General features: G+C 41.6%; 1 protein-coding gene across 5 annotated transcripts; it reads right to left on the reverse strand.

The window, feature by feature from the left end:
• Nucleotides 1-961: 961 nt before the first annotated feature.
• On the reverse strand, nt 962-16,652 carry phf20l1 (PHD finger protein 20 like 1). Of its 5 annotated transcripts, none has more exons than XM_076266009.1 (24): nt 16,559-16,652; nt 15,080-15,191; nt 14,820-14,991; nt 14,489-14,584; nt 13,796-13,880; nt 13,450-13,538; nt 13,160-13,319; nt 12,556-12,681; nt 12,336-12,400; nt 11,871-12,081; nt 10,902-11,057; nt 10,235-10,423; nt 9,583-9,642; nt 9,181-9,468; nt 8,406-8,606; nt 8,176-8,214; nt 7,593-7,700; nt 7,029-7,193; nt 6,723-6,907; nt 6,455-6,554; nt 5,591-5,786; nt 3,877-4,123; nt 3,255-3,420; nt 962-2,354 (listed from the first exon to the last, which is right to left on the reverse strand). In XM_076266009.1, exons 2-24 carry the CDS (start codon nt 15,160-15,162, stop codon nt 2,212-2,214), a joined length of 3,330 nt encoding a protein of 1,109 aa, XP_076122124.1. In that variant the 5' UTR covers nt 15,163-15,191; nt 16,559-16,652; the 3' UTR covers nt 962-2,211. The 5 variants fall into 5 exon arrangements, with proteins under 5 accessions (XP_076122124.1, XP_076122121.1, XP_076122123.1 ...); XM_076266006.1 differs by having other exon boundaries at nt 13,160-13,340; XM_076266008.1 differs by having other exon boundaries at nt 13,160-13,340; nt 16,611-16,643.
• Between the last annotated feature and the right edge of the window lie 1,745 nt (nt 16,653-18,397).

An 18,397-nucleotide genomic window follows, 5' to 3' on the forward strand; every position in this document is an offset into this window, starting at 1 on the left:
TCACTACTACTACTACTTCAGACTGCTTTCACTCTAATCACTCAGCAGAGCTCTTCCAGTGAAAACTACTCCAGAAAGGCATGACATTTAAAGAATTTTTTTTTTACTACTGCAAAAATGTGGATAAATTAAGGTATTGTGAATTAGATTTAATAGAGAATGGTCCTACTGTATTCATAGGCTCACAGAATGGAAAACATTATTAGCATTTCTCAGCTGTAAGCAGTAATTCCAAACTTCAACCACTGGTCAGGGAGAGAACACTTTTGATTATGTATTGCCTGAAGTATTTTCCTTCAGAAGGTAAGGTACTTGATATTTCAGTGTGAAACAATAAGCCAAAAAAGGTAATTATGAAGCTTCAGAAATAGGAAAAGGAGGAAGAGAAACCAATGGAAGCTTCTCAAGCAGAGCAGTGACGAAGTAAAAGGTTGGATGATGGGATTTAGGGGATATGGAAGGCCAGGCACAGCAAGTTGATTGTTGGAAGTACTTAAGCTTTTTCCTTTTACACCCCAGTCATAGACAATAGTTGGTGAACAGGTAAATAAATTGTCCAGAATATACACATATAAAATCTGGCTGCAAAACTACTTTCATGGTCTTGGCCTAGGGTCCATGCGCTTGGACACAGTATATTCGTTTCTCTTTTGAGAACAAGAGAGGTCATTATTTCATCATTTCATCACATTATTTCTGCACGTCAAACCAAAATGATGGTTCATATAGATTTTTGGCTCAGAATAGCATCGCAAGTGTGGCTGCAGCCTGCAGCAGTGATGTGGGACCTCTGATCAGTATAAAAGGTGGGTTTGTTTATGTACAGAGATAAGTTACTGATGTATAGATACATGGTGACTGTGTGAGGCACACCAAACACTACTACAAGGAATTTCACATCTCTGGATGTCATTTATGTTACCATGAAGTAGATGACATATCACAAAAACACAAGACAGACTAAATATCCAGAATACTTTTAATGAGGTTATAGGTTAGGTTTGTCACACCAAGTTTTAAATAAACTCTTTATATACAACTGTTACATTTCAATGAAAAACAAGTTTGAAGTCAAACAGCTTACTAAATTCTAAAACACTTTTATACAGATTAATAGAAATTCTGAATACATATGGGCATTTTTTTTTCAAGTATATTTTTGTCCTCGTGCCTTTTGCATCCTTCCTTATGTATACAGTTACAAAAAAAAACTGTACATACATTTTCCCACCCAAAACTATAAACATTTTCCCATCAAAGCATTTTATTTGTGTCCAGTGAGGACCTAGCTTACTGTGCTGTTACGGGGGGTGAACAGGGTGTAAGGGGGATCTTTCCTCCAGGGCTGGCTTGTCATTTCGTAGGCAGAGGATCTACGGTGCTAGCAGTCAGCTGTCACAACAGCTGCCGCCGTCGGCATTACATCTAGCTATTTGAAACGAGAGGTCGGAGGGTAACCACTAGATAGGCATGCGCTGCACACATACTCAGATCCTATGTATTAGCTTCCCGTCAAACTTCCTATGACAGCTTGGGAGTACTGCTGTTGTAGACGTTGAGCCCACTGTTCACTTGGCACAAGACATGTAGTCATTCAGTCTTCTTGAATGACCAGATGCACAATCATTAACTGGTTTAAGTCTTCGGAAAAAGACTGCTCAAGCCAAGATTGAGTTCCTCTCAACCCTTGGAGTCATTTTAAGTACACAGTGCAGTTTGGCATGCCAGCACCACACACACTTACGTACTCATCTGAACCAGCTTTGATCCCCAGCTTTTGCTACAAGTTACGTTTCCGACGGCATTCCTTTTGCTCAGTGGGCACTGAAAGTCAATGGGGACAAGGGTTCTCCAGCATGGGGGGGCTGAAATGTGTGTGTTCGTGTGCGAGAGATTAGATCTTCCCTTTAAGTGCACCTGACAACGCAAGAGCAACTCTGCTGCTCTCTTACGCCAGCTCCAGTCGCACTTCCTCCTCCTCCTCCTCTGACAGACTTCTGAAGTTCTTCAACATTCATTCCAGGAGAGGTAGGTCCAAGGTCAGAATTGCTTGAAGAGAGAGGGGAGGGGATGGAGAGGGGAGGGGAGAGGCTCTAATGTCTGACACTTCAAGGAGACCAAGGCCTCTCCAGCAGGCTGTGCAATGGTGCATGTGCGGTCACAGTGTGTGTGCAAGCATGTTCGTGGATGTGTCGAAGCCCTGTGACTGTGTCACACCGAACACAGGGTGCTCATCTGCTGGACCTTGGCCAGGTCAGTGAGGAGCTGCTTGATTCGGCACTTCAGCTGAGGCAGGCGACCCAGTGGGTCTGGGGGCTCCAATTCACCGGTGAAATCCAACCAGCTCTCCAGAACTACGGATATAACGGGGGAACAAGTCAACACCGCATTAGTTAGTTAGTTAGATAGATAGATAGATTAGATAGATAAGATAGATAAGATAGATAGATAGATACTTTATTGATCCCCAAGGGGAAATTCACATGTACATTTACATGCACATTAATATTCCGATACTAACCCGATTAAGACAATATTCTGAATAAGATGCTGCCATGTTAACAGAATTTTCTGATTGCCTCAACCTTTTTCATGCAGAATCAACAGTCTCTGCTAGTAACAATCGGACTATTCTTTGCTACATGTAAAAGGGAATATAAATGGAATATTCTATTAACAATGCATGTAAACCCCTTAATCGCAATATTGTCTTATTCTGAATAAGGTCAACGGAATATTAATGTCCATGTACACATAGTCAATGACATACATCTGACACAAATGACAAACGCTTACTCTTTTGTTCACGACAAGATACGAATAAACAGTGATGTCTTACTTCCTGACTGATTGAATGTGGAGTCTTACAATTTGATGATGGGAGTCAGAGAGTCATTAATACACAGGAACAGGCGATCTCAACTCCAAAATGAAATGACCTCTTAGGGTGCGAGTTTGAAAAAAACAACAAAAAAAAACACTGATGATGGCCTAGGGCCGAGACGCGTACGTTTGTAAACAATAGTCCAACATTTTTGCTAGAGCTAATGCGTTGAGCTAATGAGTGCGTTTTTCAACTTTGTTTTCACTGTCAAATTTACTGTGAAATGCACAATACTACACAATATTTGGGAGAATTCAAACTGCAAATTAACTGTAGTTCCAATTATCTGTCAGGGTCATTAGTATGGTCACATTTCATAACCTTTGACCTTTACGTTTATGTTCAGTCCCTTCAGTGATCGTGGTCTTACCATCCAGCTCCTTCTCGATCAGGTCCATCCTGCCGGCCACCTGGTTCTGCACGTCCTCGATGTGCGTGAGCAGGTTCATCTGCCACTGTAGGCAGTTGCGGGCCTGATCAGCTGACCCTGCGTAGCTCTCCGTAACACAGCTGGCCAGGCATATGGCACCAGTGTCCTTCAGCAGAAAAAAACAAACAACACCTCACACACTGGTGTCCGACAAACAGATGCAGTCACAGGCACTGACCTGGTCAAATAGGTGTTTTTGCTTGGAACACCATTAATTAACATTTATGCCCCTTGACACCAATATTCAATGTCATTTAGTGCTAAGACGGTACACAGTTAGTCAAAAATCTATTTAATGGATCAACAATGCTATAGTGATATATCAAGTGTTCCAGGCATGCATTCACAATGTTAGAGACTTTATTCTCCACATTGTAAGTCATTGTGGCATGAAAATGTGTTCGAAGCCTTTATTTTTTAAGGTGAAAGAACTGCATTGTGTGTTGCTTTAATACCAAGTCAATGTGGTTCAACAAATGATCTGATGAAATATACCGACATAAAAATGCTAGACTAAGCAACGGCTTTGCCCTTAAGGGCCCAAACAGGCTGCAGCACCAACCTCCTCCTCCTTTGGTACGCATTGAGGGGCGTTGGCAGCTGGCTGTGCTCCCGGCTCTCCCGCTCTCTCGTGTGCATTCGGAGGCTTCTGGTAGCTGTGCTCGCTGGTGATGTATGTCTCGGGGAGGGCGCTCTGATTGAGGTGCTCTCTGAGATGGATGCAGTCGGGCGCCCCACCCATGGGCTGCTCCTCGTCCGAGTTCACCCACGAGCGCGCCCACAAGTGCAGGCTGGGATTGTGCTTGTTCCTGTGAGGTAGAGAGAAGTGAATCATGGTCATTAACTGAAGCTGACAGGAACATAGGTCTGTAAGGACTCTACAGTCGCTGACAAAAGTATTGGCACCCCTTTAGAAATGTTGGCTTTTAAGCAAAATAAACACACTTTTGTATTGGAGTTTTTTTGAGAAAACAAACAAACTAGGACCATTTCAATAGCTCAACACAACTGAAACAACAATTGGTTTCCCCAAATTCAACACAAAATATCACCAAAATGCTGTGGGAAGTGAATACTGTCAAACTGACATAGTCAAAGGTTTTGACACCCTTCACAAAAAGTGTCTTTTGCACTGATAAAAGTACACGTTTCATTATTCATCAAAGTTTACTCACTTTACATTTCTATTGGTTTCTATGGACAGTATGATTTTTCTCCAAGGATTTCCAAATATTTGAATGACTCTACCTACCCCTTTATATGCAGCTGATTATCAGTGCCAGAGGAAGCAAAATAGGCCTAGAGTATGACCTAGTTATTGCCATGCATCAGTTTTGACATGGTGCACTTTTCAGTGTATGCTTCATTCTTCCTCATCCAAACATACTGCTGTTCTATAAGCATGAACAAAACAGAATACTGAACCTTCTCAAAAAAAAGTGTGTGTGTATTTTGCTTAAAAAGCAACATTTCCAATGGGGTGCCAATACTTTTGTCAGTGACTGTATATGTATCTGAATTCTTATTCAAGGGAATAAACATCAACCCTGTTGATAAATAATTTGTGTTAACTACACAGACCATAGTGGAGTTCCCAGTGTACATGTATTGGTTATATCTGCACTTGAATGGTTGGAACAAAAATTTTTTTATTCATTAACTGCTGAAGTGGGTATACACCAGGGGTTCAGTAGCAACATGTTCTATGGTGAAATACACAGCCCTCTTATCACAAAATATTCCATTACTTGGGTGCAGTCCGGCTATTCTGCATTGGTGCTACAATGTTAAATAACTTTGCAGTGCTCCAACGTAACATTTCATCAGTATTTAAAAAGAGAACGGTTTCTTAATCAGGTTTAGAGACACCTATACAGACATTTTAAGTTCCCCCCTTCATTCAGGTTTGTTTGTTTGTTTGTTTGTTTGTTTAATTTAAGGCCATTTCCGCAACTAAGGCTATTTAATGGCCAGAACACTGTATTACAGAAACTTAAATATGTTTTTTAAAATCTATGCTAACGAGATATTCTAAAACCTTCAAAGGTGGGACCTTACTAAAAACATCAGCTATAGAATTTTGATGATAAAATTGTTGTCTTTTGGTTCTCAAGGCAGGGAAACAGATCAAAATATGTCTCACTGACAGAGGCCCTTCATTCAGGTATTGTAATAAATTACAACATACAAAATGAGGGATCTGTCTCATTAACGGCAATTAAAAGTATGTGCTTGTGTGGAGACCTTTTTGGAAATGATGGGTGTGTCTGACTTACTGGAGAATGTCCATCTTCAGCTGCAGGCCGTGCAGCACTTTCCTGACACTGTAGACGTCGGCCAACAGCTGATGGGTGGACATGATCTTCTTGGCATTCTGGTGGGAGTAGTTCTCAGTGAGGAACGACAGGCCGTACATGTGGCCCTTATTTAGCCAGTCTTTGTCGTGGCAGTACTTGGCACTCCATCTCTGCCCTAAGAAAGGTTTGGGGTTGTAAAAACAACACAACTAGCTCAGTTTTATCCTTCTACAGTCGGTGGGAAAAGATGCCATTAGTAGTCAAAAAACAGGGATGTGATTCTTCCGGATTAATCTGGAATTACAGATTTTCCGACCTGAAAACGACTCTCACAAATCGTACAGATCTGCCTACTTATTATAAGCCTTGTCAGAGTGCTGCAGAGAGTTTAGTTTGACTGGGCTACCCCAACGTTCGGAGGTCCTTTGCTGTGTGTAACAGACTGCTGTAAATGGCAACGGGTTTTGTGCTTCTGATTCACGTCTTTCATATCACTCCGCCAGTAGTCTGTTGAATTATGGCAATGGGATTCCATTGAAGGTGAAAGCAGACAGGTTAATCCGGAAGAATCACATCTTTGAAAAAAACCTTTTCAGACAACACAAATAATGCAATTTTGTCATCACAGGAAAACAGAGAAAAACACAAGAACATCCACATGTATATGGCCAAACCCTTTTGAGGTACTGAGGATTAAATATATCGTGAACCGCAAAACACTACCAAGTTATTTTTGTTAATCCTGTCTGTTCTGTTCTGTGTGTGTGTGTGTGTGTGTGTGTGTGTGTGTGTGTGTGTGTGTGTGTGTGTGTGTGTGTGTGTGTGTGTTCGTGAGAGTGTTACCTGGGGGATCTCTGCAGATGTAGCAGATGTACTGGTCAGGGATGCTGTCCTCCAGCAGACCCATACATACGCTGTGCTGCCAGCACATGCACTCCTCACACTAACAGACATAAAGAGAGAGAAATATAGAGAGGGAGGGAGAGAGACAGAGAGAGAAGGAGAAAAAGAGAGAGAGAGAGAGAGAGAGAGAGAGAGAGAGAGCAGCGTCACATCAAGTATCCCCCATTTCTAACAAGTATGAGAGTCATTTGTGGGGGCAGAGCCGCACCTGGATCATGAAGCCGTTCTCCTCATCCATCTCACAGATGCAGCGCACGATCTCATTAGCTGCCGTCTCGTCCTCGTCAGGGAAGTCGTCCATAGCCAACGACTCCAGGTCCTGATTGTACTCATCTCCACTTAGTAGCAGTGACTCTGTGGTCGAGTCCTCCAGGAAGTCAATGTCCGAGAGGTCTGCAGGGAGGACAGGAGAGGCAGCCTTTGAAAAACACTACTGCACCGGCTAAACTCATTTCACAGCTAGAGCATGTTGTCACTTCTTGAGTTACGAAGTTAGCAGAGGCTGGTTGCTTACTTTCCCCAGTGAGGTCGATGGACAGGATGGCGCGGGGGTAGTTATGTTTGGAGGAGGCGGAAGAGGAGGAGGATGTATGAAGGGTAAAGGCGCTGCCAGCGGAACGGTGGAAATTAGACGGAGACGACCGCTCCAGGAAAGCCAGGTCCTCTAGCTCAGAGTAACCTACACACACACACACACACAAAGAAAATCTTAAAAACACAGCCTGAGACTGTAAAATGCATGGCTCTAGATCACATTGTGGACTTAACATACACCATATTTCTGTTTTAATAGGAATAATGAAAATACATCACCAAATTATACCACCAAATGAACACAACGCAAATGTGGCAACAATGGTATAAGCTGGATAAAGGACTACGCATTTGGGTATCAGAGGTATCTGCTTCACGTTGTGGTCGCATTACCACGTTGAACGTGCATTAACTTCTGATACCCTAATGCCATGTCGTCCATTTATGCCTTACATATTCTTCATCAGATCTTTAACTTGGGTATGGCAAATATGGGCACTGGGCATTTTAAGGATGAAAAGGAAAGCACAATTGAAGGTCTTACCATGCTGTTTGGATTTCTTCTTTTTCTTCTTCTTCTTCTTCTGTTTTAACTTAAAGGGGTCCTTTTCTTTTCTGTCCTTGCGGTCTTTGTCCTTCTCTTTCTTTCTGCCTGAAAAGATAAGATCAATTCATAAAGATTAGGGGTGTAACAATCTATCGATCTGTATTGATGCATTGACCTAAAAGCAAACAATGCGGTTGCATCGACATGACATGAGATGAGACATTATTTCCGCAAACTAGCCTACTTTGCGTAGCCAACCTAATTCCACAGTAAATGTTTGTTCATTGTGTACAGTATGACTTCAGCTTCCATCTTTTGCATTTGTGAATTCATGGAAACAAACAAGGTTATTTCAAAATAATTAAATTGTTGGCATAAAGAATCGTGATAATTTCCAAACATATGGAATTTTACATTGCTGATTATGTTTTGTGCTTAACACTACAAGGTTCATTCTCTTAATGTTAAAGTTTTAGCAACAATAATAGGTGAAGTCACTCAAAAGTACATCTAAAACATTACTGGACAACATTCAGCCTGAGTTAGGGTGACGTGTGCGCACAGAAAGCTAGTGACTTACCGATCAACTGGCACTTCTTTTCTGTCTTTATGCAAAGTCCTGTGGAAAAGCACACAGAACAGAAGGAACAGGTTCAAAATTAAGGTAACAAACTGCCTTTTAAATAGCTTACAATGTTTTCCCCCCGCAAAAACACTAATCAAACCAGTCTGAACATTTCAAAACTGAAAGTTAAATCAAGGACATTTGAGCGACAAATGTGACCGGCGCACAAAATGTCAGCAACATACCCGTGTCCTTCTCAATGACCTTCTTGAGGATCTTGTCATGGAGGCTCTCGAAAGCTTTTTCCCGCGGTGGTGGAGGCAAAGACACCTCAGTGCTGTCAGAGCTAACCGAGGCTGACGAGCGCTTTTTCTTGCAGAACTTCGGAGGCCTCAAACAGTTCCCGGCGTAGTCCAGCTGCAGACTGTGGCTCTGGGAGGAGAGAGCTGGCACACAGAAAGAGAGATCAGGGCACAGAAAAACATGGGCCTTTGCAGACCTGAATATCACCCAAAATGGCAGTATTACACTTTTTCATATGCAACTTCAACCTTCACAAATAACATCACTACTGAAGTGCAGAACAGCAGAGCATGAGAAACAATTTTTTCATCAGGGAACAGACAGTAGTATACTGGGGTGGACTCTTCATGTTAACTTCGTTCAACCCAACTCACGCATGATTTACAGCATTTTCATTCGAGGTGAGTTCAAATTCGGCAAAGAGTAGTGAACGTTCAAGACGAACATATTTTATCTGAACAGTTGAATTTGAACGACTTTAGTAAACATTCAATTTTAACGGTAATGTTAGGTCCAGCTCCCATGTATGTTTGCAGAGAACTACCTCCTCAAACTGTTTGTGAGTGTTTGCAAACGTTAACAATGTTTGACAACTTTTTGCCAATTGGAAAGCACCTGTTTCTCACTGAAAAAAAAAAAAAAACACTTCAAGGCAAACCCATTGGCAGTCTCAATATCCTGTAAAAACGGTCAGGCCTGCTTGACCTGTCTGCTTACAAGAGGAGGTGGAGACGGTCCTGCGTCTCTTGTTGTCAGGGACCTCCAGGGGAGTGCTGGTGGGCATGGAGGCGGAGGTGGCCCTGGTGCGGCCAACTCTGTCTGGGGATCCAACCTCCGCCTCCTGCTCCTTGTCTGTATTGTGGTAGTACTTAAGATGGTAGTCCAGAAGCTTGGCTTTCCGAAAGGCCTTGGAGCAACCAGGAATTTTACACTTGAATTTGTTATGGTCCAGATCGATGCACTCATTCAGAGATGAAGGGTCCTCCGATCGCTTGGTGCTCATGACTGGGAACGGACAGCAAAGGGGGGGCATTCTTTAAAACAGCACTCATATTTTACACTATTCTATGGCATTCCAGATTAACATTCAAACTTGTATAATTATCAATATGTACTTACTTGGTTCCCTTGCATGCTTATTTGCCTTGGGTGTTCTCACAGCAGCCTTGGGAGCAACGGCTAGAAAAGAAGAACAACAGAGGCTTAACTACTCTGATATCCTAGGTGTTATACTACATGTTTTTCCTGTTTTGAGCATTAACCTCAATGTGTGCCTTCCACACATTATTGGAAAGTAGGCACCCAGGGGAACGCAAGTAATGTATTGTAGATTCAAATGTATCTCTAGGAGGTTCACATGTTAGGAGGTTCTTATCAGCTGCTATGTTATAGGACATGCACGCACCATCCTAATCTAACATATTTATCAATTTACTTTCAGTTTTGCATCTGTAAAGAACCCTTCCGCTCTGTGGCAAATGAATATAACCACAGAGAAAACCCACTGTCTCTTACTTGCAAATGCAACAGCTTGCTGTGTGTGAAACTGCCTATTTAAGACCTTGCAAGCAAAAACTATGAGATGCAAATTATTTTTACAGAGAAATGTTAACACCCTTTCTCCACCTAACAGCCTATACAGTACATAATAAGATGGGACGGTTCTTCAACCACCTCAAACCAGCCCATTTGCACTACTCTCACACAGCATCCACGGATGTTCATTTACATTGTGCATTCTAAAATACAGCAGCTTGAGCCATTGTTTTACCTGTCACCAGAGGTGGAGATTTCTCTTCCAGCAGAACGTGATTAGTCACTTGTCCATCAACCAACTTCTCAGTGAATGGACTTGGTGATGAGCCAAAGGATGGAGGTACGGAAGGTGGTGTAGCAGGAAGCACAGGCAAGGTGTTGTCAGGAGATTCCGTTCTTTTCTCAAAGTTTTCCATGTCTTTCTCTGGCAGGAGAAATAACACTTTATAAATATAACTTCTGCCTTTCAATTTCCAGTCTTTTACATTACATTTATTCATGTTTTTATCCAAAGCAACTTACAAAAAATTAGGAATAACATTCAAGCTACAATGCAGTTTGCATGTTTTGCAGTTTTTGCCATGAAAAAGTTAACAAGCTAACAAGCGAAGTGCTTAGTCAGTCTATAAAGCTTTATTATTTGGTGTTGGAATATTATGGAAGCTATGTAACTCGCTGTTGCAGGTTCCTTTGCCATGGTTGATTTCATTTCATATCCTGTCTTTTTCCGTGCTGTTCCGATCTTGTGGAAAGACCTGTGGCCATGTCAGGAGCTCAGCTCTTCGTGGCTTAGGTCAGCACAATTCTCAAACACAATTAGAAACTTGCTGAACTAATCAGAGACTATCACAATTACATGGTGACTCCATAATGGACCATAATGTGAGGATCCTCCTGCTTACCGTTAGGCTGTGGAAGATCTGTGTTTGAGTGCGGACTAGTGTCTTTGGGTGCGGGTGAAGGAGGACATATTGGGTCAAAGTTGGTGGCAAGCCTCTGAGATCGTCGTCTTCTCTGAGGTGAGCTGGATGAGGCAGCTGCCTGTGCACCTATCAAGACTATCAAAAGACTTCACTTGCATGGCTTCAACTTTGAAATAATGCTCTATTTTATGCTTTCCACATTTCACCTGCATTTCTTCAGATTTCATGTCAGGTGTTTGAGTCGTGCTAAACGAACTGTTTATCCATTAAATTAGCTAAAGACATAAGTTTCACTCTGAGAATGTTTGATTTGGCAATAAAACCTAACGGTAGGGAAACATGCCGGCGAAGCGAAGCAGTGTTCCATTCATTTCTGTTGGGAGCAGATGACGATGCCGTTGACAAGAGAATTGGGCAAAGCGAGCGTAAAAAGTCAGGGAAGGTTGAATCCAAGGAGGGGTGGATTTTGCGGTGAATGGCCAATCAGATTGATTGTTGTCGCCTTTGATGGTTGGAACATTGTAAGACTACAGCATCAATCGGTTAGTTTGATTAAAACAACAGCTTGGAAGGTTTACTACAGGGTTGTTGTTGTTTTTAGTACATTAAACATTTCATCTTGGGACTGTGGAATGGAATGACTCTTCTGATATGAGGACAAGTAACTGGACAGCCAACTAGCGGTCACACCAGCTCCCCAAAAATGACACACTCACACAGAACAAAGAAAGCCTTTTGCTTCATTGACATGTATCTGTACCGTAAGAGTTTCACTGCACATTACTTGTGCTGTTCAGCTATGGGCACTCTGAGTTAAAAGTTAGTGGTCAAATCTCAACAACAAATGCTGCTGCAGCCATGTAACTGGTCAGTCACTCCACAATGGCCCTCTACAGAGAACTGCATAGGTACTGTCCTCTTGTACAATACCTTGATAGTCTGACGAACCTGTTTGAGGAGCATCAGTGAAACTGTGGCTGGAGGCTGGGGAACAGCTGGCCTCACCCTCCTCTGCCCCTTGCCTCTGGCTGCTGCTGGATTCTCCAGAGTCATGCTTGAGCCGCCGGTTACGCAATCGGACAGGGGATGGGGTGCCCTGCACAGCCGGGAAAACTGCAGCTCTGCTGTCTACAGTGGAAGCCTCGGAGTCCACAATCCTCTGAAAAGACAGAAAAGGAAGTATGAGACTTTACCCGATTACCACGATGAGTTCACAAATGTAAACTTCTAATATATGTACATTTGAAATATAGAAAAACAAAGCCAGACAAGGCCAATAGCCTAGATCACAACTGCAGTCCATTCAGGAGATGCTTGAACTAGTCAATTCAGTTGAAAATGTCAATTCAGCACACTCTTGGGCCTTTGACTCCATCAAAACTATAGCACAGCTGATAAAAACTGAGACAGTACCTGCTGAGTTGTGACTGGCACGTCCTTTGGCTCCTCCTTACAGTCCATCTCCTCTTCACTGCCTCCTACAACATGCATAGAAAAGCTCAGCATCAACACGCCACCTCACCACTGCTACTTTGAAAACAGAATGGTAAGTAGCTCTTCTCAAAGTCATAGATAGATAGATAGATAGATAGATAGATGCTTTATTGATCCCCAAGGGGAAATTCAAGGTCACCTGCTGGCTGTAGACGAAGCCTCTTGGAATTACAGACACTGCCCTGTCTTCTCCTTTTCTTGGCGTTGCCCATCTCTTGGTGATCAGATTGGGACTTGCAGTCATCCTCTCCTGCCGACTCTGTGTCTGAAAGCGGCAACAAAGGTTTAACCATCTATATACTTCTGTGAATGACCACATCTGATCATAACAGTCCTGCACTACAGTATGTCCTGAGGCCATGGATAATCAACATGGTACAGCATATCTCTGTGTATTTGATTTGTCAAAGGTAGGCTTCTTTTTAGCTCTAGATCAAAGACACATCCTGTGAGGTGGAGTGCAAAGTCTTGACTTTGCATTGACTTATACCGTTTTTAATTCCAAAGCATGGCATGAAATGTATGCAAGTAGTGATACATAGAGGAGAGATGGTTGATAACAGAAAAATAATAAATACATCAGCTATATCATATGATATTACAATGCAAAGCTATGCTAAAATTACAAACAGAAACTTTAATTGTCTTCCCTTCCCTCAATGACAAGCCAATGACCATACAGCATTCAGAAACCCTGAAAGCAGAATACTCTGGCCTCGAGGGAGTGAGAGACAGCAAGATACCTGGTCTTTCTGATTCTCGGTCCTCCTCTTCCTCCAGGTTGATCTCCTCCTCTTCCTCCTCCTCCTCACAGTCAGACATCTGCTCATCTTTGTTCTTGTTGCTGTTTACACTTGTGCGTGGCCTGCAGCCTCCTTTGCTCTTCGCAGCTGCAGTGGCTGCCTTCACAAGTGCAATCCAGTCCTTTTTTTCAGAACATACACAAACACAGAAACATAACACTGCCAGATCACAGCTAGGTGTAGGCCTAATCAGAACAACAAACCCCAAAAAAACAGACTGGGCTCCTTACCTGTCCTTTTGCATCTTCAGGCATCGATTTAATATGAATTCTTTTCACACATCTTATTACACCATCGTAAAATTGGACTGTGTAAGTACCTAGAAAAAACAATGTCCAGTTAAACTGATAGAAAATCATTTTGTAAGTTACTCTAAAGGCACCGTAACCATCCCACTACTGAAGTGACAAGCTCATAACTATCAAACTCATAACTATCAAATATCTACTTCAAAATGTAGGTCACCTGTCACTGAAGCATACTTTCAATAGCAAATGTTTCAAGAAGACACTTAGTAGAGAACAGTTAGATCACTTAAGCATTTGTGCGTCCTTAAGAAATTATAGGGAAACTGACCCTCTTTGTTGACCTTCTCAATCTTTGCTGGATAGTATCGGCAGTCGGTCCAACGAGCCAGGACCTCCTCACCATCTCTCAATTCCTAAAGGTAATCAGAAAAGGCAGACAGAAATTAACTATGGACTACTACTCCATGTTGCAAACTGGCTGATAAACACCTAATTAACATGATAAAAAAAATGTGAATACAAATGTAACAATCAAGTGGCTTTTATATTCCAAGATGCACTGTACATCAATATGAAATCATGATTATATGAAGATGCTTTCAGATAATAAAATGTGCAGGCTCTCTGCTACATTCATTGAGTCAAAACACACACACACACACACACACACACACACACACACACACACACACACACACACACACACACACAGTGAGAAAATAAAATACCAGGTTGTTTGGTCAATTTATTTGAGGCTAATTTTAAATAACTACAGGTCTACCTGCTTCTTTATAAATGAGAATTGCATAGAGATGCCAATCAACAAACTTAAAAATGAGACCCAGATGTCTGTATGAAAGAAAACAATAATCTGCTTAAACCTAATGCAATATGAAGGATGATGTCCCAACAAAATCTAAGAACTGTTGGTCAAGATGCATTCGATGGAAAAACCCAAACAATGGTGAGACAAGCAATTAAAACAGCCAGATCACTGCAAATTGGTGGTTGAAATATATACTTGTCTTGGCTGTGGTAACTCTGTTTGGTCCTCTGTGCTCTCTGTACATCCAGGAAGCTCAGGTAGGCGAGATGTTCTCATCTCGCCGAGTCTCTCCTGGCAGAAATGTTTGCGAGATATGCATGATTACTTTGATTATAGCAGAGGGGTGTTACTCATAACAGCGGACAATTCTAATCTGTTTTTATGAAGACATTATCTTCTCTAACAAATGGGTACCTATCAGGTCTGGGCATGTATAGTAATCATGGCAATATATATGTATCTACAGTTTGGGATTTATTTCATGCTGTCGAGTGTGCATTTTGTGTATAAAAGAGAAGACACCTACAGACATCTCCTCTTCCTCTTTTAATCCTTCCTTCCTTAGGGTTGGCTTCTCAAGAGGCCTTAGGCGGTTACTGTCCCAGAAGATCCATTCGTCATAACGGTGGCTCCAACGGTCAAAATGCACTAGCATTTTCCCTTCATCATAGTCAATCTTCTCAATGCGAGAAGGGTACCTGTATTTTTTAGAAAGAACCAAATACTTATGTTACAGACACAGCCAATCCTTTTGATTACAATTCCCCTTAAAAGCTCACGAGTTACCATTTCTGAAGATAGTCCTGGGCCTCAACTCTTGCGCCCACCTCAAAGATGATTCCTGGCCGACAGGGAGGCTTTTTACTCATCCTCACAAATCTTTCGGTTATGCCTTGGTCTACAAACAAGATAAAACAGAACTATTGATCTCATTTCTCCTGCACAGCGTAAATGTTAAAGTAGGACAGAGTATCACAAGAGAATACAAGATGGGTCAGCCTTAAGACCCAAACGACAACTAACGGAGTCCCGTTAAGTTAAAAACTTTGCAACCAAGACGAATGAAAAAAGTTAAGCCAAGTTTATATTAGGAGTTTTGCTGCTAAATATAGTAATTGCTGACACAGCCAAACAGCTAACAAATGCCACACTGACACACAACTGTCAGTGACGAAACTATGATGGGTTTATGGAGTTGCTACGTTAACGTTAGCTGCCAGAAACTGGCAAACGTCCATTAACTCCAAACTAGATCGCTGCATAATTTAGCTAATAAGTAGAAGAGCTTAACAGGCATAACTTATCGTTACCGTCAGACAGATACTTTGTACCATCTCTCGTTAGCCAGGTTTGGCTTTGGCTTTGGCTTGTCAACGTTAGCTGACAACTTCTTGCTAGAGAACAAAACCCAATGTAGAAGCTAGGCAGCACAATCACCAAGTGACATCCCTCGCAAATGATCTATCCCCCAGTGAATGGGTCTGTAAACTTGACATGGTGATTTAAAACTCGAACGGTCTTAAAATATTTCGGTCAGAAAGCTGGTTATGTATCTAATGTTAGCTTCTGTCCAAGCTAACTGTTAGCTAACAATTCCAAATGTTAATGTAACAGAACAGAAGTGTACCATGAAACTACGGAAAAAGGATATTCACTTTTAAGACAATTAACGTTTGTTTAGATTCTATGTGGTTTATATTACTGAACTAACTGACAAACCGTGTAAGATTATAGGTGAACTAACTAACTGAGGCAAATAGACTTGACTTACCCTATTAGCTCTCGAGCGTTGGTTAGGGCTAAATTAATGTTAGCTAATCTGTTTCTCATAGTTTGCTAACGTTAGCCAGTTAACAGCTTGTTGGCGATGCTTTGCATGTAAACTTCAAGGCAAAAACATTTTGTGGAAAGAACACAACCTTATTGTAGACAATGATTCAGACAATGCCATAAAACAATTGTATCAGAGTACTAGCATAATTTCCCAATAACTTCAACGTTCCTGACTCCGTTAGCGTTCACGTAGCCTTAACTCTAGTGGGCTGGCTAACATTTGCCATTGCAGTCTAGCAACAGCGACCTGCTAGCGAATGTTACCTAGCCAGCCTGCTAGCTAAGCAGATAACTCGCTAAATGTAGAGTAACGTTAGTTTTTTTTCTAACGGAGAGCTTGCAAGAAAAAGCCAGGCAAGTAAACGAACTGTCTCCATAGGATATATGACATTAATGTTGTTCATTACACACTTTAAGGTTGCACCAGTTTACCTTTGCAAATGCATTTAACGCTAAAGGATATACAGTATTTTCAAACACTGACTTTTCTTTTCATTCTTCTGCTCAGATATGTTAACCCTCACAAACAGAGGGCGTCAGTACGGAGTACGGACATCTGTACAGGGGCCACGTAGTACGCAAGCATACGCGATGACGTAATCATACAAAAACATCCAAGATTATAATAACAACAACAACAATAACAGCCACATAACAACAATAATAAAAGTAATAATAACTAATAATAATTACAATCATATTGTAAAATTAGATATAAGATAAATATAGAAAGATTCTTAATCTTTAGATGATTTTCTATTTGAGTAATGATTTTCGTGTTTTACATGTAGGCGAATGACTGTCACTGTATTTTTTTTGTGACATTCTGTTGCTGTACCATTTATGTGGTTCTTCATGTGTTGTTAAAGTACATAAACAATGGCCAGCTTCTTGTACACATGAAAATATCAAATAATTCTTATGTCAGCTCTCATCAAAGGAGGTAAACAGATCATTTTGTTTTTTAGCCAAAGACTGATCTTTGTCATTGTACCACAAAATGGTACAAAAAATGAGTAACCTTGACCTGGGCAGATCACTGTGCATGTGGATCTTGGACTTTCTCAGTAACAAACCACATGCAGAATGTACGGATGGGGAAACATTCATTATCCACCCTCATACTCAACACAGGCACACCCCAGGGCTGCGTCCTCAGCCCCCTTATTCCATATTTACACATGACACCAGTTTGTCAAGTGCTGAACCTCCTCTCTGTAGGCTGCCTCATTGTTCTCCCATTCATGCTCTCCCATTCACCACACTAACACGATTGTCAAATTCGCTGACGACACCACCATATAGGCCTGATTTCCAACAACAATGAGGCAGCCTACAGAGAGGAGGTTCAGCACTTGACAAACTGGTGTCTTCAAAATAACCCGGACTTAAACACTTCCAAAACCAAGGAAATAATAATGGACTTTAAGAGATCAAGGCGAACTGAGCACTCTGCCCTCTCCATTCATGGAGAGGAAGTAGAGAGGGTGGAGAGCTTTAAATTCCTTGGTGTGCACATCTCGGCTGATCTCATCTGGACTACGCACAGCACCAGGTGGGAAAAGCACAACAGAGGCTCTACTTCCTGAGGAAGTTAAAACTCACTCACCTCCCTCTCCACCTGCTGACCAACTTCTACCGGTCAGTGATAGAGAGCATCCTAACCTATTCCTGCAATGTGGTTCTCCAGCACAGAAAAAATAGGAAGGACCTGCAGCGGGTGGACTGCTGAGATGAGCACCATACAATGGTAGACTGCAGAAGAAAGCCAGTTGTCTTCAAGGACAGTACACACCATGGTCACTCTCTGTTCTCACTACTGCCCTCTGGAAGGAGATTCAGGTCCATCAAGTCAAAATCAAACAGGTTGAAAAACTTCTAAAAAGCTTCCACAAGCTGTCAAATCCATAAACCCAAATGCTAACTGAAAGAACTGTTACTGTTCTGTTTGTGTGTGTTGCTGGTTTGTCTGTCTGTTTAGCACTGTATGCACTTTTCATCTACCCTAATCTCTTATGCCACTTTTAAAATCTATTTATTGATTTTATCCTGGCATTTTTAATGATGTGTTATGCCGTCAATGTGGAGCTGCTAAACTTATTTTCGTTGTTTGTAAAGCAATGATAAATAAACTATTCTATTCTATTTTGAGAGGCTGCATGGCAGATTCTCATTTCATTTTATTCACTTAGCTGATTCTAATATTACCCGTAGACTTATATTTTACTGAGGATATCCTTTATACTATCATGAACCTAGCCTAGAAATCAA

The sequence above is a fragment of the Alosa pseudoharengus genome, unplaced genomic scaffold (assembly GCF_046254945.1).
Source record: "Alosa pseudoharengus isolate Yale_2024_CS ecotype anadromous, Long Island Sound unplaced genomic scaffold, YU_APseudo_1.1 YU_APseudo_1.1_scf_4, whole genome shotgun sequence".
Taxonomy (NCBI): Eukaryota; Metazoa; Chordata; class Actinopteri; order Clupeiformes; family Clupeidae; genus Alosa; species Alosa pseudoharengus.